This window comes from Cuculus canorus, chromosome 1, assembly GCF_017976375.1.
Source record: "Cuculus canorus isolate bCucCan1 chromosome 1, bCucCan1.pri, whole genome shotgun sequence".
NCBI lineage: Eukaryota > Metazoa > Chordata > Aves > Cuculiformes > Cuculidae > Cuculus > Cuculus canorus.
In genome coordinates, this window is record NC_071401.1 from 93660781 (window position 1) to 93688134 (window position 27354).

General features: G+C 38.0%; 1 protein-coding gene across 2 annotated transcripts in view; it reads left to right on the plus strand.

The window, feature by feature from the left end:
- The window catches only part of DSCAM (DS cell adhesion molecule), a 460069-nt gene that overhangs the window by 350199 nt on the left and 82516 nt on the right, over nt 1-27354 (plus strand). For both annotated transcript variants that reach the window (XM_054085418.1, XM_054085408.1), the window contains exons 13-19: nt 791-887; nt 2331-2459; nt 7958-8125; nt 11952-12022; nt 18126-18366; nt 19998-20144; nt 22034-22189. In XM_054085418.1, the coding sequence (XP_053941393.1) occupies nt 791-887; nt 2331-2459; nt 7958-8125; nt 11952-12022; nt 18126-18366; nt 19998-20144; nt 22034-22189 (1009 nt within the window). The remainder of the gene's footprint in view (nt 1-790; nt 888-2330; nt 2460-7957; nt 8126-11951; nt 12023-18125; nt 18367-19997; nt 20145-22033; nt 22190-27354) is intronic.

The following is a 27354-nucleotide window of genomic DNA, read 5'->3' on the forward strand; positions in this document are numbered from 1 at the left end:
AATAAATTTGCTCATGTTTCTGAAATGAGTATTTCATAGGTGAATGCCATGATAAAGACTGTGAGAAAATAAAGTCTATCTTCAGGGCACAGTTTGAACTCTGTAAATAAAGTGTGGAGCAGCACACTAAAAAAATGAGAAGAAAATGGTTTTTTGAATATCTGCTCATTTAAGAAAATCCTCTCTATATTGTACATCAAATGAAGCAGTGGTCCTGGAGAAAAGTATCATAATGATGTATGTAAACACTAAAAACTATCTATGATATTAAAAAACACGTTGAAAAGAAGAACACCCAAAATTTTATTATGAGGCACCATGCTGAATGCTACACAGGGTTCACCACCAGTGTTTGAACTTTTGTTTCCTCCACATAGACTTCAGCCACTTGAGTTATTTTCAGAAATAACTGGAAAAAAATGGAGGCAGCAGGAGGCACCATTTTGTATGGAAAATTTCAGCCAACTGTTAAATACTTGGCAAACTTGCGAGTAACTGCAAACAAGACTCCTAATGAGAAGCTACAGGAATAGGTGACGCTCCAACTCCTGACTACACTTGTAGAGCTAATAGCCTGCTTCCTCAACCCAGGTGTCACTAGTTTTGATAAGTCTCAGCATTTTGAATTCTTTACTATGCATATATATGTATATGTATAACATGCAATATCTATTTATTACTGTCAAGTAAAGCAGTTTGTACATTTTTTTCTTGCACCATACAGAAAACCTGTTGGTTTATTTTCTCTGCATGTTGTTCAATCAATCACTTCTTTTCAAACCACCTATAGATCTTGCCAACTGTGCGTGAAGATTCTGGCTTCTTTTCCTGCCATGCCATCAATTCTTATGGGGAGGACCGTGGAATAATTCAGCTCACTGTGCAAGGTAGGAAGAGGACAACATAAGGAAAATAACACAGCTATTGTAGTACAGTAAGTGTATGCCATCCTCAGAAATCTGTTGGGGGAGGGACGCTCTGATTCCTAATTAAATGTGTTCCCCATTGTCAAAGAAATGAGGAGCCACATTAAGATGCTCGATCTTTCATTTTCTAGCATCACAGATTAAATAAAAATAAAGAATAAGCTTAAGTCTTTCTAAATTAATAAGGAGATTTTTTTCTTAAATACACTAGCAGGCAATCTGCTAAAGACATTTAAAACTCTCCTCTTCAGTAAGGACAGTGGATATGAGGGGGTTACTTTTTGGGGGGAGAGGGAGGGTGTTGCATTTGGTTTTAAACAACAAATATGCTTGAGCCCTAATTCTGAAATAAAGCAAAAACGATCTGACTTCCATCTCTAGAGAGATGTTAAACCTACTGTGGATCGTTAAACAAAATATTTCGAGCTTAATCAGTCAAAATAAGTTGTAATCAGTTTGCACGATGCAAACTCTAGGAAGCTATGTTGCCTGGGGCTGGCGTTCCCTTCCCACAGGGTTTCACTCAGGCAGACATGGCAAATCCTGGGATGGCTGAGGTGACAGTACACAGCACAGGCAAGACTCAGCCACTGGCCACTGCTTATTTCTCTACCATGCTTGTTCCTGTGCTGGTATGCCTTTAAGCATGCACACAACAGATTTCTAGGACTTCCAGAGTTCTTTCTCCCCGCTCTTGATGTCAAGTAACTGCAGATGTCAGTGGATGCCTAAGGCAGCCGTGTCAAAACATTCAGGTGGAGTTTGGGGACAGGTGCACAGTTACACCTCTGCTTATTTAAATTGCCTTGACAATTTAAAGGGGCATTAGAATGAGTATAACTGCCATTTATTTACATCCTTAACTCTAGAGGCAGAAAGAAGCTTTAGCATAAATGTAAACTTTTATAAATTCATTCTTTTATAAAATGAAGATTTTTTAAACGCTCAAAGAGATAGGAATTTTGCACACACACCCCAATATAACAATTCAAAATTTAGTATTTGTATTTCTGCCATTATCTTGAGTGCAAAAACTGTAGAAATAACAGTGAAACGGGGTGTTCAAGGCAAAAATCTTTTCTAGCACGAGTAGTCCAATCTGCAGTACTTTTAAGGATGCTTTTAAGGAAATGCAACTTAATGTTGCATGTAAGAATTTTAAACAGAACTCAGCATTCAGGATTACATTAGTGATTCCTAGTTGAAAAGTTACTTTTACTCCCTCTGAGTATTCTTCAGCAGGTGATTCACTGGCTCGGGGTACTAATGAATGACCAGAGAAAATGCCGTGAGAGCTTACCACCAGCAAGCTATGCCTCTGCCACACTTATTAATATTATCTTCTTACAAGTACAGGCTTTCTTCTGACTAAAACTCTGTGTGTGCGTGTGTGTGTTTACTCAGAGCCCCCTGACCCTCCTGAAATAGAAATCCGAGAGGTGAGAGCACGCAGTATTGCCCTCAGATGGACAATGGGATTTGATGGGAACAGCCCAATCACCGGCTACGATATCGAGTGCAAGAACAAGTCGGGTAAGAAATAATCTTCCTCTAAAGTAATCCTCGTTGCTTGTCATTCATCACTGAATTTATATCATAAAAGATAATTCATAAATTGAAACTGCCTGGTGGAAATTTTCACCATGGTTTATTTAATCTTCCACAGTAAGATTTATCCTCCTCTGTTCGTTTTTCTTGTTTGTTTGTTTTTGAGGTAAGGACAGTAAGTTTAGCACTTACTGCTCTTCCCTTTTACCAGAGAAACCTACACCTTAGGGGGATAAATTTCATTCTGAAACAGTCCATTCCGCATGACAGTTGGTATAATGCTTTTGCTAGCTGATTCTTGTCCCTGTTTTTATCTTTTCTCCATTTGGATTTTTTTTTTCTTTTAATTTTCTGGTTTTTTCCTATAGAAAAAAATACCGCCTTTACAAATTTTTTTTCCTATTATCATAATTTTTAGAAATTATTTTCTATTAATATACATGGCATTTTCACTGGAAAGGTAGCAGTGATAAAGGGTAGTTACAAGAACTTCTAGATGACGAAAGCTGTGCGGGAGTTTGCTGAAGCAACATGCAGTTTTCAGTAACATACTGGAAATTCTTCAGAGGATAAGATCAGTGGCACATATTGGCAGGCCAACGAGAGCAGATACCTTTCTGTCACCATATGGTCACACCAACAAACATCTAATAAGAAGAGGAGGTAAATGGTTAAAAACCAAAAGGTACAACCCCTTAAATCAGGAAAACATTCCTGTTTTGGTGTGTATTAAGCCAAAAAAATGTTCACTGTCTATTAAAACCTACAACATTCAAAGTACTTTGGAACTATATTTGTGATGTGTGATCATACTTAAAGTTAGGCACGTTGATAAGCACTGTCCCTGAGTTAGGCTTTGAGAAGTGACTAGGAAGGAAATTGTAATGGATCAATGCTTTTGTATTTTAAGTATGATTAAAAAGACACTGCAAAATTATATTGTACTGGTTTATGTTGGAGTTTGTCACACTGTTTCTTTGGGGATGTAGTCCACTAGTGGGAATGCTTTGTGTATGGTCATCAGTGAAATATTCTGTTTAACAAAGGAACTACAGTACATTTATAGCCATCTCCCTTTAGTGCTGTGATGTAAAAATGTAATTCTTCATAAAATTCTAAAACTTGGAAAATTAAAAAAAAATCTACCCATCTTTACTCTTTTCCATTTGTCCACACTGTGGATTCCCTTGTGCTTTTCCTAGGCAAAAATAGTGTGATGCTTTTATTACTAGATAAAATATTTTCAAGAGTGTTAATATTGTCAACAGTGTTAAATCATCAGTCACTATTTTTGCATTGGCTTCATAAATGAAATTGATAATGTAAAGGTGAGCACAGTACCTGAAAGATTACAAGTAATAGTTTCCCACTGAGGCTGTGGTCAGAAATCACAGTTGTGGAGATGTAGACTAGGCAAGGATGTCTTCAGGTGGCGTGTATAAAAGCTTCTGGGCTTTGTTTTCTTTTCCTTTTATTCCAACCACCCACCAGCTCCAGAAGAGTTTTTGAAAGTCATTCTTGCCTAATAGGCTCCTTTCTCACCCTAAAACATCACTTGTGTTTCTAAATTATGTAACGAAGCATAACCCTGTCTAGGAAGGCTGAGCTACTTTCCTTAGATTGAAGCAGTGGCGGAAAAGGATTTTAGAGCTCTAAAATACCTTTGTTAGATTTCAGTGTTTTCAAGTGATAATGCAGAATGCAGGCAAAGATTAAGTGGCAGTCACTGTGAACTTGCATTGCAAAATTACGTCTCTGTAATATGGTGTCATAAATAAATAGCAAGGCAGCAAACAAAGCACCATCAGATTGGATGAAAACATCAAGACACAACATAATGACAAGGATTTAAAAGCCAAAAGGAAGAAAAACTAGTAGGTGGCAGAGTTGGTGTTGGAGAAAATATTTCTTTGTCTGTATGTGAAGACAAATACTAGAGGCCGTGTCCTCAAAAAAAGCAGATTGTCTTCATCTCACTGCAAACAACAGAAATGTGATTTTTTGGAATCTGAGAATGAATGTTCGGAGAAACTAGGATCAGTTTTTTAATTCTTCTGCACACTTTTTGTCATCTATTAAATCATCAAGAAGATAAAACACCAAAGATGCTTACTGAAGAACCTGCACGGAATATTTGGGGTAAGTTAGAACAAACAAGTGGGAATTAAGAAAACTTCTCACGTTTTCCAGATATTAAAGGGACAGCAGAAAACTTAGGTAAAACATTCACATCCAGATGGTAAGCTCACAGAACGTCCTGACAGAAGTATAAAAACAAAGTAAAGCTGCAAGATGCACAGTTGTGTTTAGCGAGAATTTTCCACCTGTGTTGCTTACCCTGAAGACTCAGAAATGGTTTACAGCAGGATGTATTGTCTCGGCTTCACGAGAAAGGAAACTGCAGTACTTTTTAGTTTCAGAGAATGTGCAGGTGACCGCGTACCGTGCATGGATTTCACTAAATGGTGCTGCCTTCATGTATCCTATCTATCCCTGTCACGGTATTAGACAAATTAGTTACCCTCTAGAATATTACACAAAAGACACATTAGTTACCCACGAGAAGGAGCATAGAGTTGCCTGTCTCATGGGTAGGTGGCATCTGTGGGGTCTGGTTGCCATGCAGGAGCAATATGAACAAGTGGGAGCTCAGCAGTTCAGGCTGTTTTGGTGCTTAGATGAGGTGCCTGTCTGTACAGCTAATGTACTGGTGGCACTCAGACCTCACCCTTCATTGAGACACTGATGTGTAGCCATCAGACTTTTCAATTAGGTGTGTACAAAAAGGATTTGAAGGAATAGTTATGTGAGTCCTTCTTCGTCCCTCTCTCCTCATCCTTTTTTTTATTTTTTATGTCATTAGGGAAAGCTGAGGGGCCATCTGAACATCAGTTACGCTTAGGTCCTGACCTGAAGTGGGAAGAGCTGAGTTTTCTTGTGCTCACCTGTGAACCCCTGCACCTTCAGGATGCAGGTGCACCCCCAGAGCTGCAGGTGCTGAGTGCGGTACCGGAAGCGGCCACCAGGTGGCAGCGCCGACCCGGGCGTGGGGCGGGCAGCTTCTCCCACCCCCAACCGAACCTTCGCGAGCGAGTGGTCCCTCATTGCCTCCCGCAGAGTAATCCCAAAGCTTCGGTCTTCATTTTAGGAACGGCTGGAAAGCTGCTGGTTTTCAGGAAAACATCCATCTTTCGTAGATCGTTGTATGAGCGTGCATTTCCTATAACACCGAGGAGTGCCTGGATGTAACATTTTTAGAAGGGGAATGAAGAATACACTAAAAATTCCACTCTTTATTTAAATTTAGGGTTTTTTTTTTGTTTTGGGTTTTTTTTTTTGTTTGCTTGGGGTTTTTTTGCTAGCCCGCTGCTGCTTGTTTTCTGTGCTTTTTTTTGCGTCTTTCTAGGTAAGTAGATGATGGAGCATTCTGCAACAACAACAAAAACCAGCCAACAGTCAGTGTTAATATCTCACTGGATGACTTACCGCACGGACACAAGCAAATATTTTTAGGCTTTGCCAGAAGAAAACAAAATCAACTATTTTTTTCTTCTTTTTTTTCTTATCAACACTCTAAATTTTTCCAAACTGAAAACATTTTTGTCAATAAAATGTTTCATTTCTCTCTGGACTGACTCAGTTTGAAGGGATTGCTTTTGTTACTTTACTTACCCTTCAAAAAACAGATGCAGGTGTCAAAATATACTCCTCAAGTCCATGTGTTAATCACTAATAGACACTGGAAACATACATTTAGAAATACAGAAGACTGAGTTTTCATTTCTCTTATTCTCCTTGACATGTCATTACTTAATCTACTAGATTAAGATACAAGAATCTACTGGAGTTACAAGAATTTTTCAAATTTGTTTATTTCAGTAGTTAATATGTGCGCCGGAATCCTACCACTCAGAAGTCATTATTTCAAACAACCAAGTAAAAACTTAAGCAATTTGAGAATATGCAGGCTAATTAAAAGAAATTATTATCCTTATCAGGTCAAATTTAACATTCTCCATACCAAATGAGTCTTTTTATAAGTTCCTTTCCTATTGTTGTAGTATACTGGAACAGACAGTCTTCTCTGCTTCTGTAGCATTTAACCAAATGGAACGCAACTGTTGGTTATTCTGTGAAGTTTAAGAAAGCAAACTGACAGCAAATTGTGTCAGCACTGCCTGCAGGTAACTCTTTTAGAGGTTCTGAAAGTATTCTACAGAGAAAGCTGTGAAAAACTCAGTTGCCAAGGAAAAATATATTCAAGTGAATTTGGCTAGCACTTAAATGTCTGATTCCTAAATGTCTTCTGAGTAAACTAAGCCACACAGACAAACAAACAGGCTCTGTAATAAGCCAAGCTGCAGATGTCATTGTGACAACTTGTGCATCTTTTGGCGAGCTCGTATAAAAGAATTTATACAGTATGTGCAAATATTTTGTATCTCAGTGATCTTTCTATTTTTAAACTAGTCTTTCTCATATGCTGAGCTTTCTGTGATCCTGCCTACAGTGACCCATACTGTAAAACACTCCCGTAGAGCCTCCAGTGACATTCCCCAGAGGATGTTACAGAGGTTAAAGGAGGAACATTGCCTGCAGTAAGAAAGAAATGAAGAATGGAAACTCATAAAAGACATCAAGATGCTTTAAACAGATAGATTCTATTATTTTGTTTGCAGCAGTTGAATGCCTGGATAACAAGGAGATGTTACTGTGTTTAGCCAATTTCCATTCTTTTTCCTATTTTATGTCTGGAGAATTTATAAAAAACATAGCAGGCAGGTGAGTAATAAGCATGAATAACAACAATGTACTCCTACTTTTACAGATACAGGGAAACAGTTAAGAGTCTTTATATTCCCCTTGTATTAAACCACTCTTGTAGCCTAACATGAGGCAAGGAAATATCATCTGTCCTGGAGTGTGCTGATCCCCATGTCTAAGTCAGCAAAGCTCATGCTCGCTGTTCAGCTGTGGTCTGAGCTTCGAGTCCAGGATCCAACTTTCTGCCTGATATTTGCTAGAACCCTCCTCACTGTTTATTATCTCCCTTTCCCCCCTTTTTGGAGCACAACCAACCTTCTCTCTGAGTAAGGACTTCTGTGGGGCAGCAGCTCCCATCTTTTTCACAGTTGTTCCAGTGTAGCAGTGGTAAAAATTGAATATGTACACACATACACACATAAAACTGGGAAAGCTTTGCCACTCTTGCCACTCCCTCGAAAAAAAAAAAAAGGCAAAGGAATAGCTGTTTCCTAGGTTTTGCTGGTGACCCTGGGGCTGAAATCCCATTATTCACAGCAACATACTTGGAGCAGTCTACAAGGAAAACCACTCGTTTTCCTTGTAGCAGCAGGCATTACCTGGGTTAATTCAGCAGTGGCAGTATTCTGCTCTATGGGATGGTTTAACTGCATGCTTGTGTTACAAATGTTAATATAACCTTTTATTTCTCTGTTTTATTTAAATCTCTTCTTAAATAGACTCTTGGGATTCTGTTCAGAGAACCAGAGATGTTTCCCCTCAGCTAAACCAAGCCACTATCATTGACCTCCACCCTTCATCAACTTACAATATTCGCATGTATGCCAAGAATCGCATCGGCAAGAGCGAGGCCAGTAACGAACTCACCATCACTACCGATGAAGCAGGTACACACTGGGTTTATAGCATCTAAATTACGCTGGGAATTATTGCTCTTTGACATGAGAAATCTTCACGTGAAATGCTGCTTATGTTGCTGCAGCTGCATCAAAAGAAATACTCAATTGTTCCCATAATGCATTGTGACTTTTGCAACTTCATGGTGCAGGCCTGTAATTAAAGCTGTTCAGTGGCATCTAGTGGTCGAAGAAGACATTGTGCTCCAGATTTTTAGCCTGGGATACTAGAAATGGCATGCCTGTATCTACAGTTAGGGTACTCGATCAACAACATCTTGTTTTTAGTGATGGTTCCTCCCCTGTGGGAGGAACAAATTTAACCTGTCCTCATGTGAGAACACTGATCTACCTGAATCAAATCTTCCTTTGACTATTCCATCTCCCGACTCACTCACCATCTGATCTCTGCATAAGTCAGCTGGATGTCATTAATTAGCATCATCCCCCTGTTCTTTTTGGTTTCGTCTACATCATTACGGGTTTTTTCCTACATCATTACAGGAGGGCTATGCAGGCATTTTCACCTCAATGACCAGAGCCATTCTTTTTTGTATTCAGATTGTTGCCTTCCAGGGCTAGCAGAAGTGGCTGATGGATAAGACCACACAGCCATGTTCATGTGACCTTGTGCCATGGCCTATATGGTACATGTGACAGTGAAAAAACTTATGGGTGAGAAGTGGAGGGCTACAACAATTGGGAATGAGAATACTGAATGGCCATGTAGACTTCTGCCAGGTGGATTTTGTGATTATATACAAAGGCGTGCAGTTGAGGGTAACCCAAGCAGCTTCAACACCCTGGCCATGAAACTGGATGAACTTACTCTGAAAAGTCTTGACCAGATAGGAGCTTGCTCAGTTGTATTTGAAAATGTGTTTTTATCTTGTTAAATTTATTTTTCCTTTTACCTTATGCTAAGTCAGCAATGATTTCTTCTTGGGGGATCTTGAGAAGAAAGCAATAATGCAGGTATCTGGGTGACAGTGTCCTGGCAGTGAAAACCATACTTTTTCAAGATTCATTTTGGTCTAGACTTTGAACAGCTGGCAACTGATTTTCAGTTTAGTGCATATAAATACAAATGTGTAGTTCCCGCTCATTTTCTCTGTGGGTGAATTTACTACTGTGAAAATATAACCCTTTTCAGGAGAACGTGTTTTTGGTTCTGAGGGACTTTCTGAATAAGAACAAGACACAAGGGCTCATAGTGCAAAGCAGAGCAAGCAGGAGACAACATGAGCTGCGTTACTTTTTTCACCAGGTATCTTTTTTCATCCTCATGGAAGGAAAGGAGTGAAGAGTATTCGCACTTTTATGAGCTTTCAGTGAAGAGCTTTATTAAGAGTTTGTTTGCAAAATTTATTTCATTTAATCAGGGTTTTTCTCTTCCTTTGTTCAATGAATATGTGAAATAACTAAAGAAAACAGATTATCCATTCTTTGGTCAGCTTCATCTGTATCCCCAAAATGCTCATCCTTCATTGTGCATATACATAAAACTAGAGGGATGGATCTTGGATCTACCCTCTCATTCTCTCTTATTCACCGATGCTCAGATTATTTCTTACTTGCTGAGTTTTCCCTGACTGATAATTAAGTTGTCAAGATCAGCAGCTGGCCTTGAAATAAAAACACAGCTTCCCTATCAACAGGGTGGAACCTTAACATTGTGTTTTATTCAGTTCTTTGTAACCAAGTTTCAGAATAATTGATCCTTTTGTCCCTGTCTTTTAAGGAGCCATCTATTTGCAGAAAAAGACCAGCAGTGTGGAACTGTATTCAAAAGTCACTGATCTACCTAGGGAACAATTGGAAGAGAGGAGGTCAGGTTTAGGTAGAGTATGTGGTGTTTGTCTCATGGGTTTTTCTTTCAGGCAGTGCACAATGTACAGAAGCATAATTTTTTGAACAGTTTACTTCTGTTCTCTGCTTTTACAATAGGACATAGAGAGCTGCGTGGGTGCAGGGAATGAAAGAAAAGGTAATGAGAAGAGAGGAAAAAAAATGGTCCAAGAAAGACAATATAAAACCTAAGCAACTCAAATTATGTTTTTGGCAAGGGGGACGCAGGTTGTGTATCACATATTACAGTGACCTGAGTCACTCAGCACTAGCTTTTAGAAAGAAAACTGTAAAGGGTCCCTGTGTCAAAACAACAGTCAAGCATGGCATCATTTCAAAGCTCACAGAACATGTCTTTCCCTCGATACAATCACAGTTAGCTCCTGTGTTGGAAAATAGACTGCAAGTACACGGTTGCACCAACACTTGTCAGAAAAACAAAAGCATTATGGCTATTGTTTAATACTGAAGTCAGTAGAGAAAGCTGCAATATCTGGGTTTTCTTTATGTCTTTGTCACAAACTCTGTATGACATTAAATAAGTAAAACAAATTACTTCTTATTTAGCTTTTCACCATGGTATGCTGGGGACAGTTAACCACACAAGTCCATAACAACTTCTGAGGTCTTTCAAGGAAAAGCTAAGATTTCAAGGAGAACATTTTAAAAATCATTTTTAGGATCAAATGCTTTGCTCAAATTCCTTTACATTATAATGTACCTGGAGAAACGGCATTCGCCTTTGTCAAGAGGGGGACAGAATCGAGGAGAGGATCCAAAAAAATTCATTGAGAGCTCATTTTTGCCGGTGGATTTTTTTCCTCTTCTCCTTCCTGTACGTTTATGCAAGGGATATTGAAATTAAGTTTTTTCGACCTTTGGAAATTTTCAATATGAAGGGCAGTCAAGAATGACACAGAATAGGGCATATTTAATAACTTAAGCATACTATAGACTGTATTCTGGGTGTCTCTGCTTTCATCAGTTAAAGCAAAATGTTCTCGTTCCTTTCACCACAGCTGTCATTTACTGCTGCTCCACCTCTAACAGCCCCATCTCACCCTTTTTATTGCTTTACTTCCATTGTCATGCTATTAAACTTAATTTAATACCTTTTACTGAGGCCATATTCTGCACCAAGGGAACCCTCTACAGCAGCTCAAGATTACTCCATTCCTTTCTTCAGATCTTTCTTGTACAATGATTTACCTCGCTTCACACCTCTCCATTCAATCCCAGCTGAGTCTCAGTCTGCTTTGTAGCTGCCCAGTTGACAAGTAGGTTCTCCTAGACTCAGGATCTCCTTTTTTTCATTTGCCTTTAAAGCATCATGTGCACCCTTGGCAGCCTATCAATAGTAAATGAAGCTTCTCCTGGCTCAGACAGGAGCTGCAGTGTGATTTTTCGCAGGCTGAGACTTTTTTCAGGCTGAGATACACCGGGGAGGGAGAGAGGGTAAAGTGTGCAGGAGGAGTATAAAATGTTTGATATTTGACTGAATATGCTCAGTCTCAGGTGAACAAAGGGGATGCCACTGGAAAGTTTGTGAGATTGTGATGTCAGGATGAGGAACTCCTGCCTCAGCTGCTTTCAAATGGGTTCTGCTGGCTTTCTATCACCTGCAGGGTTCTGACTGCTGAAAATATGCCTTGCCTATTTACAAAACAGAAATAGAATTGTGAACCTATCACAAAACAGGTCACTATTGTTCACCTTTACTTTTTTTGTCAGGTTGCTATGTTTTGGCATGTATTGTATGTCACTGTTGGCCACAGATGACACCTGAATAAAGACAATACCAGGCTCTGATTTTGTTTGATGAAGTGGTGTCTTCACTTTTCCATACGACATTGCCTCAGTCCAAATTTATGTGATCCCAATGTATTAAATTGATGACGTACCATGTAAAGCGATGAATTCTGTGTGCTGTGAGGGCCAGTTTTGATCCATCTCTGTTCTCTCTTTGCAGCTCCTGATGGTCCACCTCAGGATGTCCAGCTTGAGCCAATATCTTCACAAAGCATTAGGGTCACCTGGAAGGTAAATGTATGCAGCCAAGAATATAAGACTTTGATGGTGTTTTGGTACATTCAAGGAGGTTCCATTCGGAGTAGTCTAAAAACTGTGGATCAGTTATTTTATTTGGGAGAGACCCTGCAGACACCTTTGCCAACAAATCTTATATTGGACAGTAAGACTGGTGAATTAAGCAAAGAAAGAACCTTTCCATTGAAGAGTAGTAGCAGCAGCTGCTTGCCTGTACTGATGACAATAACATTTCCTACTTCCTTCTGATTTCAGAGATAAGGCTATGTGCACTCACAGAATTTCACCCCAAATTTTTGCCCCAAACCATTGGATCCAATGGGAGTTTTTTCCTGTTGCAATGGACTTTGGGACAAAGCCTTAAATGAGGGCATGTCTGCATAGAAAGAGAATATAGTGTTTCAGTATAGTCCATGAGAATTGATGAATCAGAGCATCTGATATAAAAATATCAGCAATTGATATTATTTAATATTTATAATGAGTCTTGTGACTCAGTTACGTTTTTCCATATTTTGCTAAGTGTTTTGAGAACCACAGAATGTTTTAAACTCTTTTGGTATGATATCAGAGGTACTTAAAACAGTGTTTCAAATGTTTTTGTGCTATATACTGCTTGTACATTTTGGCAGACAGAATGAAGTTGTCTAATTACAGTAGTGTAATGTCAATATGAATCGCAATTTCAACATTGTATTGATAATTTCACATATTTAAGATTCTGAAATATGTAGTATTAAATGCTAGAGTAGGATGGTGGCATAATAGTCATCAATTTCTCTCACGACATCAGTTACTCCTGCAAATGTGGATGATGTATATTTTGTCCCGTGATATGGACTCCGTCCAGAAAGTTAGCGTAGGAACAATGAGCTGTTGCTTAACCATACAAATAACTGTAAGCTACTTATTTATTTATTTTATCTATGCAATAAATAACCAACACGATCCTATGTTAATGTTGAGATTATTCCTGAAAAGACAGGTTTCTACAATGCACAATCTCTGTACAGTGCAGGTGGGCTGCAGGAGATGTCCAACTACTACAGAGGAACATCAGCTGTCAAGATTTTCTGAGTAGTTCAATGGCACTTTAAAAATGTTGCAATAAAAATTCTATTTTGATGAGATATTCAGTATTAAGCTCCTCCAAAAGCAGTAGTCTTTATCAGACTTCTTATGCGTAGGTCACAAATACAGCGCTGACTCTTGGATCTCATCCACATCTTAAATTTATATCAGTGTTTGTTTTCATTAAGTGGTTTCCAAAAAACAAAAGGCATGTAGTCACTAGCCACAGGCTTACCTGGTGGTTAGTGTGGAACACGAAACTGTACTAATAAAAGGCATACACGAAGCATAAATTTAAATGCAGCACACAGTTAGTAGAGCAAAGAAAGCAGCTATTGAAGCAATACAGAGTGTACAATGATTCTCAGTAACTGAAATAAATGCTTAATTAGTGGTTTCTTTTTAAAGCACTCAAGAAGTGTAGCTGCCATTGGATCAAGTCAAATATAACCTCCAAGCCTCTATGCATGAACATTTTTTTATTAGCTAGATATTTGGAGTTTGTTGTGGATTGCACGTTAAGACTGCACACCCAGTCTCCAATGAATAATCAGTCTCCTATGAACCTTCAAGATTATTCTTGTAGACACGGTCTCTGTTAAATCTGTTAAATGTTTAATTTATTGACCAAGAGTGTCTGTGGTCAAGTAGCATGAGAGGCTCTGTAGCAATGTCCTCTAGCAAAGTGCTAGGAAGATGTGGCTGGCTCTAGCCAGCAGTAGTGTATAGCCTCATCATGACACAAGACCCCATGAGGTGCTGTTATCCAAGCAGCAGAAACTCTGGAAGTCTCCCTGTGAAAGGAAAGACAGCAAAAGGCACCACTGGCACTTCACTGAATTTATGCTCATTGTGATCTTTGTGCTGTCAAATCCCGTTGTGCTCAGCTTGAAAACTCTTTGCCTTGATTTGCAGTCATTGCTTTATCTGCTGGTAGGTTAGCTCATCTGATGGGTGCTATTTTTCTCTGTAGTGCTAGACATAGTTGAAACCTAATTGCTTTCCTTGCCTTGAAGCTCCTTTGCAGACAAAATAAAGTCACTGAGCTGCCTTCCTGAAAAGTTAGTGCTTGTGTAGTCCTACCTTTACTAGAATTATTTCCTAAATGAAAATTTGTAACAAGCGATTAATAAGTCCCCCTAATGAGGAAATCCCAAACCAGGAGTGAGCCATTTACTTCCCTTGATTTATCACAGTTGTCTCCTGGCCAGAGCAGTTTTAGTCCATTTCTCTAAAAGGTCCTTTAAGATGGTCCCATAGACATATTATAGTTCAGTCCCATGCTGAATCCTGACTTTTTGGTAGGTCCCTACAATGCACTGCTGTGCAGGATTCACTCATTTCATTATGCACTACAAAGAACTTAAGAATAAATGCGTAGCCCATGAGATCAATCCTGTATTGTCATAGAGGCAAAATAGGAAGAAATTAAACTCACTAATAACCCGATCACTTTTATTTTTGAAGTATGAATCTTTTTCCAGGAAAATCTGTGATGACACTTGACAAAAGGGATTGTGTTGAGAGCCATAGTTATATGTAAAGTTGTCATATCTCACTTAAATACAGACAGTGTTAATAACAACAAAAGGAGCAGAGAATAACACATCAGTTATTTTCATCTTGTATTACGTCCCATTTCAACAGCTTGCTACAGTCATTAATCTTCCTTTAAAGTTTCTCTTAGACCGCTTTTAGAAAACCCTAATTAAGTAAAATTTTATAGGCCCATGATCTATTCAATTCCATTTCTTTGTGTCCACATAGAACATTGGGTTTCATATTGAATTTTTAAATAATACTCAGCGCTTTTGAGGTTTTAAAATGGTGCAGAGAGAATGGGAATTAAACAAGAATTCTCATTTAGCAAAGCGCATGAATATTTTCATTATTTTTCTCTTGTAGTACTTTACAAGGTAAATGAACTCATTAAAATTAGGCATGAGAAATCTTCCTTCTCTTTATGCATATATGCATGCAGACAACTATAAAATGTCTTACCTCACAGAAGTCATTGATACCATGTTTTACGAGTATGTAATTTTATGAGATAAGCAGTAAGATCATGGACTGCAACTTACGTTTTAATAATGTAAGTAAAGACTGCTGACAAGGTTAATGATATTTTTCCCCATGAACACTTAGTCATGGACAAATGTTGATTCACTGATTTTTCTACCAAAAATGTGTCTGTACACTAGGAGGCATATATATCAAATATGATTTATTTTGCAAAAAGTCAACCCAAAATGAAAAATGTAGATACTAACAAGGAACATTTTAAGTTTTGTGGAGCAGTACATTTCAGTGCTTTGTTCTGAAGTGACTTTGAGCTTTACTTATATTGCAAAATGTTTCAAAGTGGGGGAAAAAAGTAATACGTTGGTATTTTATTTAAAGAAAAAATCCCTTGACCCATAACAATTCTGAAGCTATTTCATGAAAAATGCAAAATTTGCTATTTTATTCCAATTCAAAATGAGAAAGTATATAATCACAGTATTCCCAGTGAAGGGGATATTCTGACTATAGTCCTGCTTTGAGAACATTTCAATCTATAATATATGCATGATTCAGTTTTATGATTACATTCCATCTGGTTTACAGTATATGTGTTCCAATATATGTGCTATATGCTTTTGTAATCTATTACGAATGAGGTGTATGCTTACTTTTTCTTGGTTCATGCCTTACAGTCTCTTACTGTCCACACATACAGCATCTTAATGTATGTGACAGTAGACAGTGTATGCCATTCACAAAACAATACATGTACTACATTATTTGGTCTGTGTGTCTTACGCATGTTTGTGATTTCTGTGTGTGATGTGTGTTTGTGGCAACAATTTTTGTTGAAAAGCCATTCGTGGTAACTCATGGGAATGTTCCAGTCACAGCCTTTAGCTAGGAGATGATTTAGATCTTCAGATGTGTAACAGTGCCCCTCTAGTAACAGTTGTTTGAGTTGACTGTCACGTTGTCCAAACTGTTTGTCTGTTAGTCAATTTGAAATATCTAGATTATATTAGTTCAGTCTTTTTGCCTCTTATCATCAACAGTGCATATATAAATATATGAGCCATGGCAAGTAACAGAATTTTAAATACTTCAACTAATGAAACAATTCACCACTGAAATATTTAGTTATTTAAATGTGCTAAAGTTATTTTATTCTTGAATTGAATGAAACAGCTTCATCGTATGAAGATATTTTAATCTCAAACAAAAAACACCAATCTGGCCTTAGTTTCTACCCCACAGTTCAACTTAAAAAAACCCATCTTTTGCAGTCATTTAAAGATTGTGAATCCATGGAATTGTCAGAATAGGTAACTCATTTGCAAACAAAGTGTTTTGATTACAAAGACCTACATGTTTCTGAAGAAGCTGGGGTTTTTTTTTGACAATAAAACACAAAAATATTCAAACAGGGAACAACCTAACCGTTAGATTTCAAAGACACAATTCTAATGCCTGCCGTGTGCTTTACAAGGCACTCAGGACCTGATCTCCTAATTCAGTCATCTACATCTGAATGGACAGCACCACATCTGGAAGAGATTTTATTGGTACCAGAGGAACTGAAGCAGTAGTGGAAATTATATCCTTGCTTCAAGTTTTGTTGCTGTTTCTGAAGGCAGGAGGAAGCAAAAAAAAATAAAGCATCTTAAGAGATAATTCAATCAGTCAGATCCATCCAGTGATACGCTTTATACACAGAGAGGGTACTGTTTTTTTGGCAGAGCAATGATTTGTTGGCAGTGGATGAAAGGCAAATCTCATGCTGGTTTTATTAGCTCCAGCGAGACTTTAGTCCAGTGGATTATAAACTCACTGAAACTGGTAGATCCTGTGGCAGAAAAGAGCATTCTTCTTGAGAATGTGTTCTTCAGTATATTTCATGGGCTGTAGTAACAACAGAAATTGCTGCCTCTGCTGGTTTAACTCATTGCCAATAAACAGCATCACAGTCCTCTTTTATGGGTCAGTGGAAGAGATGAGCTTATGGGCATCTGGTAGGAATTTGAAAGAAGTTTTGAGGATTTGAAAAAGTTTTTTTGCATCGATTAAAAACTGTGCCTTAAAATGTTTGTGTTAACTGTACCTCATTTGCGTAGAAAATCAAACAGGAACATTACCACATACGGAAATTAGTCCTGTACCTCTAAAATGGATTTTTAATAGGTATTCCTGTCAATTATTATTGACAGAAATTATTATTATGTCAATTATAATTGACAGAAATTAGGTTTCACCCTAACTTCTAATTTTAACCTGTTCTACATTTTATACTGCAGAGTACAGAAATCATTTCCACTAGTCAGGTACAAGGAATCTTGCATTGTGACTGAGAAATACCGTACATAATTATGGCCAGCCATTTTGTACTGTCCATATTCTTGAATGCCAGATATTGTACACCTTGTTTTAGCAGCTATTCAGTATGCAAATCCCTGCTTTCCAATTCATTATTGCCTTCAGCACTCATTATCTAATCATCTTTGCACACCACACATGGAATGAACAGAAGCATTTTTCAAAGCACAGCGTAAAATTAATGCACCCAGCTGAATAAATTTATCTGACTGCCTTCAACAGAACCATAGATGCCTTACTAAAGATCTAGCAAGTGAATGGTAGGGGCTTCTGGCAAAATCACAATTAGTAGTAAAGGGTAGGTCTGTAATGCAAGTATACCCTTATCAACTCACTTTTGATTCACTTAATAAGAGAACAAAACATTTTAAATTCAAATTATAACTCGAGAATATCTCCTTATGAGAGATATCCTTATCTTTCTTTTAGCATGGGAATGCACAAATTAGAACAAGCACTACCTGAAAATTATACATCATGGTAAAAATTTACTATTTCATGTGCAGGGAGTATTTTTGAATTGTTACCTAGAAATAGACTTGCATTTGGTAGGAAAAGAACTTGATTTTTCATATATTTCAAAAATCGTAAGTGGAACAACTTGACTTTGGAGGTATACTTAATGTGTAATTTTTCATTTTCTCTTTAGGCTCCAAAGAAGCACCTGCAAAATGGCATTATACGTGGGTACCAGATAGGTTATCGGGAGTACAGTGCAGGGGGTAATTTCCAGTTCAACATCATCAGTATCGATACCACTGGGGACAGTGAAGTTTATACACTGAATAACCTCAAAAAATTCACCCAGTATGGCATGGTAGTCCAGGCTTGTAACCGGGCTGGAATAGGACCTTCTTCTCAGGAAATCATCACCACTACTCTTGAGGATGGTATGTCTAATGCAAACAGTTATCATGGGATATACTATTGTTTATTTCTTTTTACACTGTTACATTTATTGCTCTAATACTGATTATTACTGTGAGGATAATAGATCAGACTTTACAGGTGTTCGATACAGTAGATGGCTGGATGGAAAGAGACTGGTCAATGAGCATATACAATTTTCTTTGCTAGAGATGCAGAATCATCCAGGTAAATAAATATAACTCTACTAGTGTAATATACCCTACTGTGAATGGTACTGACTAAGACCTTACCCTTTATTAAGAGGCCTATTGTTCTCGTGTTCACGTGTTTGTAATTTTGTGATCTCATCATGACTTCATAATGATATCATCATAGATTTGAGATGCTAAGAAGCACAAGTCTGGAAGGTGAAGTGAGACTTGATTTTGTTGACTTTCTTTTGTTTTCAAATGAATTTGCTGTGAAACCTAGAGCTTTTGTACTGTACAAACCCTTATCTTGTCAGCTTAAAGAGAAATGTGTTTTTTTTCAAGGATATCCAAACTAATGAGATAAAAATCATTGTTATTTCAGACAAAATTCAAGCTGTCTGATCCAAGGACCAATTTAGATAATTCTTTTTTTTTTTTTCAAACTGCATAAAAAGCACTTCTCAGACAATGAGAGGGAGTCCTCTAGTGGAAAAAGAGAATACTTCCCTATCCAAAAAGAGGCCAAATATTTTATAGTATGGAAGTCCAAAAGAATATTCAGCTACTGTAAATTGTTATCAGTGCACTGAGATCAGTGCTAGCGAGGAATCTGCCTTTTTACATGGGGAAATGGAAGAGCACACATCTAAAATTCTCTAGAGCTACAGATTTTGAGTCATATGCTTCATGGAAGGCTGATGTTTTTCATTTACTCTAAATGTTTCTCGGCCTAGGCAGATCACCACAAGACCACAGAAGTCAGCATATCCACATGTGCATATATTTTTTATTATAATAAATATTATTTTTTTTTTTCAGAATCCACCATGCTCACTTTCCCTGGCAACTTTTTTGTTTTGATCATTACCCAGTTTTGGGTGCCTTTCAGAATTAAAGATATCATGTGCTTTAAAAGCAATGCCAGCTACTAATACTGCTGTATTTCTTTGACACTAAGTGGCCAACAGAAAATGCCTTAGATTTGGCTGACTTTTTCCAGCTTTTCTAAATGCCAGTGAAAATATTTAGGAACATTTTTTTTCAATACTTTTGAAAGAAGTGTCTGCTTTCCACCCCACCAATTTTAGAGGGACATTAAGATTGTCCAGAAAGTTGGCAATGTGGCTGCAAACTTTAAAAAAATATATTAAATTGCTTACAGAATATTCTGTATATTTCAGCACTAGGACACATTTCTCTTTCAAAACACGTGACAAAAAAACTATTAAAAGACTAGTCAGCAAGTGGGGAAGCAGCACATCAAAAGTCATTCCATGGAAAACAGCTGCATTTGCAGAAACATGTGGGCTGTAGCAACCATAAAAGTTTTGCATTATTAGTAGTGTGTAACTGCTAATTAGATAACTGGTGGTGGGATGGTAATGAAAATTAAAGTGTAGGCAAAGAATAAATACTGAGTTGTATTCACTGAGTTAAAAATTATGAATACCTTATTCCAGTGCCCAGTTGCCCTCCAGGGAATGTGCAAGCCACTGCCACATCACCAGAAACCATCTCTATTTCTTGGTCAACATTGGCGAAAGAAACCCTGAATGGGATTCTGCAAGGATTCAGAGTTATCTACTGGGCCAATCTTTTGGATGGAGGTGAGGGAAATCAAGTTATTACTGAGTAACAACCATATGTGGCCTTTATATAATTTACTTCCTGCTGTGAAGGTATTGTACTTCCTTTTCTCTTTGGTTTAGAGAAAGTTTCATCTACCTGTGAAGGAAGCCATTTTCTGTAGAGCTTTAACAGAGCGGCATACATTCCAAAGCTGCCTGAAGGTGACCTTGGGGAAGCCTTCCATTGTAGTTTTGCCAAACTCCATGGACCTGCCATAGTACTCAAAATGACCTGAGCAAATTTCATCTTGGTTACAATGTTCAGCAGGTTTCTTTGATGATCCTAACCTCAAACTTACCTGCCCAGTCTTATGTTTTATTTTAATTTGGTTGACTTAGCTTAGCTTAGCTAGTTGCCCATTTAGGAGGTTATTGCTTATATTTTGTCAGGATGCATTTCATCTCCATACCTGAAGGCAAAAGAAGGAAACATTTCTGGAAAAAGCTTGTTATTTTCATTCCAGCCTCTTCTGTTTTATGTATGTTTTGTATTCTTAGCATAACTCCTAGGGAATTATAGAATCATAGAATGATTTTGTTTGGAAGGGACCTTAATATCATCTAGTTCCATCCTGTCACCATGGGCAGGGACACTTTCCACTACATCAGGGCGCTCAAAGCCCCATACAACCTGGCCTTAAACACCTCCAGAGAAATAGATTTCTGAGCAAAGAATGAGTGAAATGATCAAAGGAGAAATTAAGTACCGTAGCAGTCTGCAATTTGTCACATGATGATAATTCTACATATGGGCCTTTCCTGTAAATTAAATATTAGTAGGTTTGAGATGCACATGCCTTTATTCCTGTTTGCCCTGCTGAATTTCACAGCTGTAAGCCAATGAGCTCTCTCTCTTCTTTTGATTTCAACTATCAGGATCATTGTTCACTCTAATATGCAATTATCTTGCAAATTCTGACCTCTGTTACTCTGGCAAAGGGAAATTGGAGTGGAAATGTAACCCAGAGGCCCATTGTTATTGCTGGTAATTTTAGAGTAAAAAATATTTGGAAATAAACCACCAATTTCTATGTGCATTTACAAATAAAGATAAAAATATATGAGAAGCATGCATAAAAATGTAGACATGACAGGCATAAAACTAAATGTTTTCAGTAATGCCTGTAATCTTTGGATCAGATGCGAATATTATCAATGCACGTCTAAGCTGCTATGGTATGTCCTACAACATGATGAAAAAAAGATGATGTTCATACAGTGCTTAAAAATGGATTTTCTTCATTTGTTCGGCTTTATTTTCTGCCCTGAATAAGTTTAAATGTTTTTTGCCATATGGGTTGTACTTCTTAGCTTGCTGAGAAAAAGATTCATATGAAGTGCATCATCTTTCTGCAAGTAAATCTGGTTTTATTGCGTTTAAATCTGTTGTTAGCTGGTATTACTGCCATCAAGTGCTTTGCAGCAGCACTTGGTACATATTTTAAAATAAGGGGGCCTTTTTCTTTTTTGTTTTCCATATGAGAAATGGTCTTTCTCAAAACGAGAAAATCTTTTTGAAGATAACTGACTTTCTCATTTTTGCTTCAGGGAATGTTTTGCGATAATATTCTTGATATCTAGTCTTTATGAAAAAATTTATTACTTGCAGAAATTTTCAATTCTCTTCCCCGTATTTAAAAAATTTGCCAAAAAAGAAGTTTGAAGATGAATACTGGGTCTGCTTTAAATGGTAAGAAGTCGAGGCACAAAGGAATTTATTTGAATTTATTATAATTCATTGCTATTTTATAATAATGAAGCGTTACTTCTCTGGTACACTTTTTAATCCCCAGAATTTTCACAGGAGGTATCAATAGTTGGGAGAAGACTGAACTTGGCAATAACTGAATTTCTTTTTTATTGTATAGAGTTAGGAGAGATAAAGAATGTCACTACTACACAGCCATCCCTAGAGCTTGACGGCCTGGAAAAATACACCAACTACAGCATTCAAGTGTTGGCTTTTACACGAGCTGGAGATGGAGTGAGAAGTGAACAAATTTTCACCCGCACTAAAGAAGATGGTAAGGGCTAAAACATTTTCTATTTGCAAATATTGTACACAAACTTCCAGAGTGAAATTTCTATCGGGAGATCTTGAGTTAGGAGAATGTGGAAAGGAGTAGTTGTCCACAGCTTTGAGAAAAAGCTTATTGTTTCCAAGACTCTAGAATCAGGTGAGCCAGAAGTTTGTAGATAACACTAATGATATGAGCAAGTTTGTCTTTTCATTTTTTTTCTTTTCCCAATTACTTCAGGATCTTATTTGAGAATTTTGAGACGATTTGAGTTAATTGTTTAAAAGTGATTGAAAATGGGAAAAGAAGAGAATATTCTAGGATGGTCTTATATAGCTTATATATTTCTAAGATTTTTTTCAGTGTATTAAAAAAAAATTCCCCAAACACCTCTTGCCTCAAAAGCAAAATGAAGAACAAAAATCTCTTTCCTTGTTTCATAGACCAAAGAATGGAAAATATAAGCTGAAAGTTTAAGAAACTTTTACTCACACACAGGCACACGCATGCATGAGATTTCCTAATAATTTTCTTGTAACTTCAGCTGTGGAAATCACTTCAGGTTGCCTCAGTAGGATGCCACATACTGATCTATTTCTCAAGGACAAGAATATCAAATTCAGGGGGAGTTTTGCCCCCAGGATTTTTAATGCCTTGATAACCTCATGAGAGGTACAAATACATTTTAGATCCCTACACACTTTTGAAAGTCTTGATAAAGAATTTTTTGGCAGAAATAAAAAAGCATATAGTCCTACTAATAAAGTTACTTGAATAATGTTTTCTTGGTAAATTCTCCTGTGAGTTATACAGTGTTTGTCCAAGGAAATCAGTAAATGGATTTTTTTTTTTTTTATTACTTACCGAGTTTACTGGACATTCATGAATATATGGATATATTTGACATTCTTTTTATTTGTAATGTCATTTACTAAAGTGTCATGAGAGTAGATTGAGTAGATTAACTTACTCGATGGTTGGTGGGTTTTGGCCAATAAAAAAATGACTTAATAAATGTTTGGGGGGGTGTCTGGTGAAATATTAAGGGACTCATTCTAAAATATACATACATTGTAAGGTCGCCTGGCCTCAGCAGTAGTTGCATCCAGGGGATGCAGCATAAATGAAAATTTCACTTCTAAAATTTTCTCTTACATTATCAAATGTTATCAAATGACGTATTTGTTTCTAGTTCTGTTTTCATGGGCTTAATACTCTCCATTACTTTGATAAATTTTGAATTATGAGCTAAAAAGGTAAGTGAATGTCTTATAGCTCAGAAATGTGAGGAAATGCAGGCATATAGCAATGTTGGTTAATATAGGTCTACTTTCTGTACTTGCTAGAGGTAGGTATCACTGAGATCCTGCATCAGCTTGCAATAATGGCTTTATTTCAAATTGTCTCAAGGTATTACAGCTAGTCTGAAATAGTCAAGGACAATTTGCTCAGCTACAGACTTGTGTGTCTTCCACACTGAACATTAGGTCATTCTTATCCAACTGTGAAGTCCTTTCACAGCTACTTTGGAGCACCTAAGTCCTGTCAGATGCTTTTGAGACAATGAGTGCTTGGAGACAGATGATTTTATTTAAAAGAAATATCTAAAAAATAAGAGAGCTGTAAGATCATCTGCTGCATTTTCAAGTTACCTTCTGTCAAGTAGATCCCAGCATAGCAACCTTTCCCTGAATATTCTCTGAACACAGACACTGTAACCTTCGAACCAGGACTTAAGTCACCAGCAGACATTGGGATTGTGCCACAACACTCCAGGAGCTCAGGCATGGGCTGGTCTTGGGGAGATAGAATTCATGTCAGAGCAGCCCTAAGGACAAGCAGAAATGTGTTTGCTGTTCTACGTATCGAGGAACTTTGCAGCCTGCTGCCTTACATGTGGCCAGCCAGTTCGATGTTGGAGGACAATAAAGAGCATTTTTCCATTCATCCCCAAAAAGCCAACCTGTAGAGACGGCCCCTGGCTCCTGGGTCAGCACTTCATGGCACATATGCTGTAGAAGTCATAACAGCTGTTTGGGAATGCCGTGCACTGGTTTCTGTTGAGTTAGAAATTTGGTGGGAGCTGCAGACTACCAAAACTTACCAGGGTGCAGATAGTATCCTGTTTTTGTGTGTGATTCCTTTGGCTTTTGGAATAGATCAGATGGCAGAAGTGGTGCCAGCAGTACTTCTGTCTCACACTGCGGACAACAAAAACATGATGTACTGCTCCCAAAAGGTTGTTGACACCTTACCAAGACCATTCCCCTGCTCTAAAGAGGATCAGACACATCTCAGCCATTGCTGTTACTAACTAAGCTTTTCTCCAGGATTTACAGTGATAAGGACTCCATAGCCTCCCTTTAGTATCCTGTATCAGTTAAGGATCCATCATAAAGTTGAACTGTAAGAAAGATGGGGACAATTTTTTTAACAGGGCCTGTTCAATAGGACGAGGTGTAACAGTTTTAAACTAAAACCAGGTAGGTTTAGATTAGATACAAGGAAATAATTTTTTTATAATGAGGTTGGTGAAACACTGAAACAGATTGCCCAGAGAGGTGGCAGATGCCCCATCTCTGAAAACATTCAAATTCAGGTTGGATGGGGCTTTGAGCAACCTGATCTAGCTGAAGATGTTCCTTCCTTATTGCAGAGGGGTTGGACTAGATGACCTTTAAAGAGCCCTTCCCACACAAGCTGTTCTATGATTCTATAACACCACATCTTTTGCCGCAAAGTTTGTTGAATACTTCTCTCTGCACTGCTGGCCAGGGAAGCTGATGGATAAATTGCTGCTTTTCAACAGTATTTCCTATCAGAAGCTTTACTGTGCCCATTGCTCCCTCTCCTGATACATACATCTGTCCATCTTCTGTGTCCTATCTCCAGTTTGCAACAGTGCTGAAGTATCAAAAGCCCCATTTTTTTTTTTTTCCGGGTGGCTCTTTTGCTCTTTCCCTTTCTGAGATCAGACAGGCCCTGGGATGTAGGAAGCACATAGACTCTGACCATGTTTGGCTGCTGTGCAAAGGCTCATCTCTCATCTTTAATCCTCCTGACAGTTCAGCAATATTTCACCCCGAGGCAGGGTGACTAACCTTTTTCAGATGTTTTCTGATGCCTCATAGTGATTTCACTCATTAAATCTTTTGTCCAGATAAACTAAACTATAAGGTGTTTCAGAAAATAAAATGATTTCATGTTTTGTTTCAGCTTCACAACTTTCTATTAAAGGCAGTAAAGGTTTAGAATGGAATGCATAAAGGGCTGTGGTTATATATAAGCCAAAACGCTGTAAACTTCCTTAAGGCTGTGCAAGTTAAATGGGAAAAGAGCATTCACATTGCTGTATCTAACAGGTCACTCATTCCTCAAAAAGAACATTTCCTTTATAATTTTCTAAGGAAAAGGGTCTGCTGTAGAGGATTATTCAGTAGGACTGATTTCAGTGCACCTAAAAGATACTGCTCTAAAGCTAGCTTGAACACTTTCTCAGCACGTGAAATACATATAATTGCAATCTTAAAAGAGCTTAGACCTGGAAAGCTCATATCTCTGTTCTCAGACATTCTCTGGCTAAAACTGTGACACAAGATATTCCACCATCGTCTAATGAAATCTGTGTATCTGACATATTTGTAAGTAGCTCCCAAGGCCTCCATGTCATTATTAATATGAGGCCATATCATGCTATTAATTTATCTTTTTTTTTTAGTCTCTTTTAGTTCAGGAGAAACTTCTCTTTGTAAATTCAGTGGTGCAGTGTGTTCCACTGCTGCTGTTGAAATGTAGATCATGGCGTCTTTCTCTGTTGGTGTTCAACTTCTCTGTTGGTATTCAGCTAGAGATATCAAGACAAAATTTCTCTAGCACGCTTGAAATCTCCAATGTAGCAAAATAAGAGTAAGCCAGGGAATGAAGTAATCAACCTGGATGAAATGAGTTAATGCTTTTATTTTTTGTAATGTCTGATACTGATTTTAGACACCAGAGGTCAGACACTGCTGCTGATCAGCTTAGGAAATGGGAACAGCTCTAGCAAATAACAGGAAATTAGCTTTCCTTTCAATGTAATCATATTTATGGGTTTTTTCTAGCTTGCTCCCCCCCCCCCCCCCCGCCTTAGCCTTCAGGAAAAATGCTCTTCTTGAAGTTCCTCCTGTCAGAAAAACAAGCCAAACAGAAATGACCAGTTTTTAAGAATTCATTGTGGGTTTGTCCTCTACCCTGCTTTTTACTGAGTGTCCGGCAGAGGTTGTTTTGGAGGTTTCTGTGATGCAGGGGGATACATGTTTCTCTGTCATATTTGTTTGCACAGAAAGGAGTTTGTATATCAGAAAAGACTTCATTTTGCAGCAGTGCTGTCCTTCCAGCTCTCCTCTGCCACTGAGGTTCAGAGCAAGGGTAAAAGCTGCAGCAAGGGAGCAGCAGGGACCAGCTGCAGGGAAGGAGGAATAGCACTAAACCTCTTTGCCAGCCTCATTGTAAGACTCTGCCTGAATCCAGAGAGATTTTCCTCCTCTCCTTTCTCTCTCATGACACCAAGCTTCCCGGTGACTGACATGAGAGAGATGGAGGTACAGATACCATCTGATAAAGCTTTATATTTATTCTAAAACAAATAAGCATAAATCCAATCATGAGCATGTTCAGCAGTCTTTGGAGCAGAGCTCTGCTTGGGCTTGTTCAGCTGCTGAGGATGGCCATGCAGTTTATCACCTGGGCACTGTGATAGAAAATTGCCCTTAATGACTCCCTAATAAATTTTTTCCTATTGTCAGAGATCTCTGGTTTTATCTTTTTGACTAACAAAAAGAATGTACAGAATAATAAACGTTTCCCTTGCAAAACTGGCAGGGTTTGATAGAAACAGTGTGATTAATATGAGTTCAGAGTGAATGAGAGGTGGACCACACATGTGGAGGTGTTTTGACTAGCATAGGTCTCAGTTGTGGGTGGGACATATACATGAACAAAGGTGCTACTGATGGTAGTCAGGAGTTTATTTGATTTGTTTTTTCATAAATGTAAGAGTCAACAAGGTAGTCTTATGTGGTGCAGGATTAAATATATCTTATGGAACAGGGTTCAGTTTTCAGATATATTGGTGATATCGCTGGTAAATGCACTGCACTCTGTGCATTTGCTTCCCTGCTGTTCAGTACTGT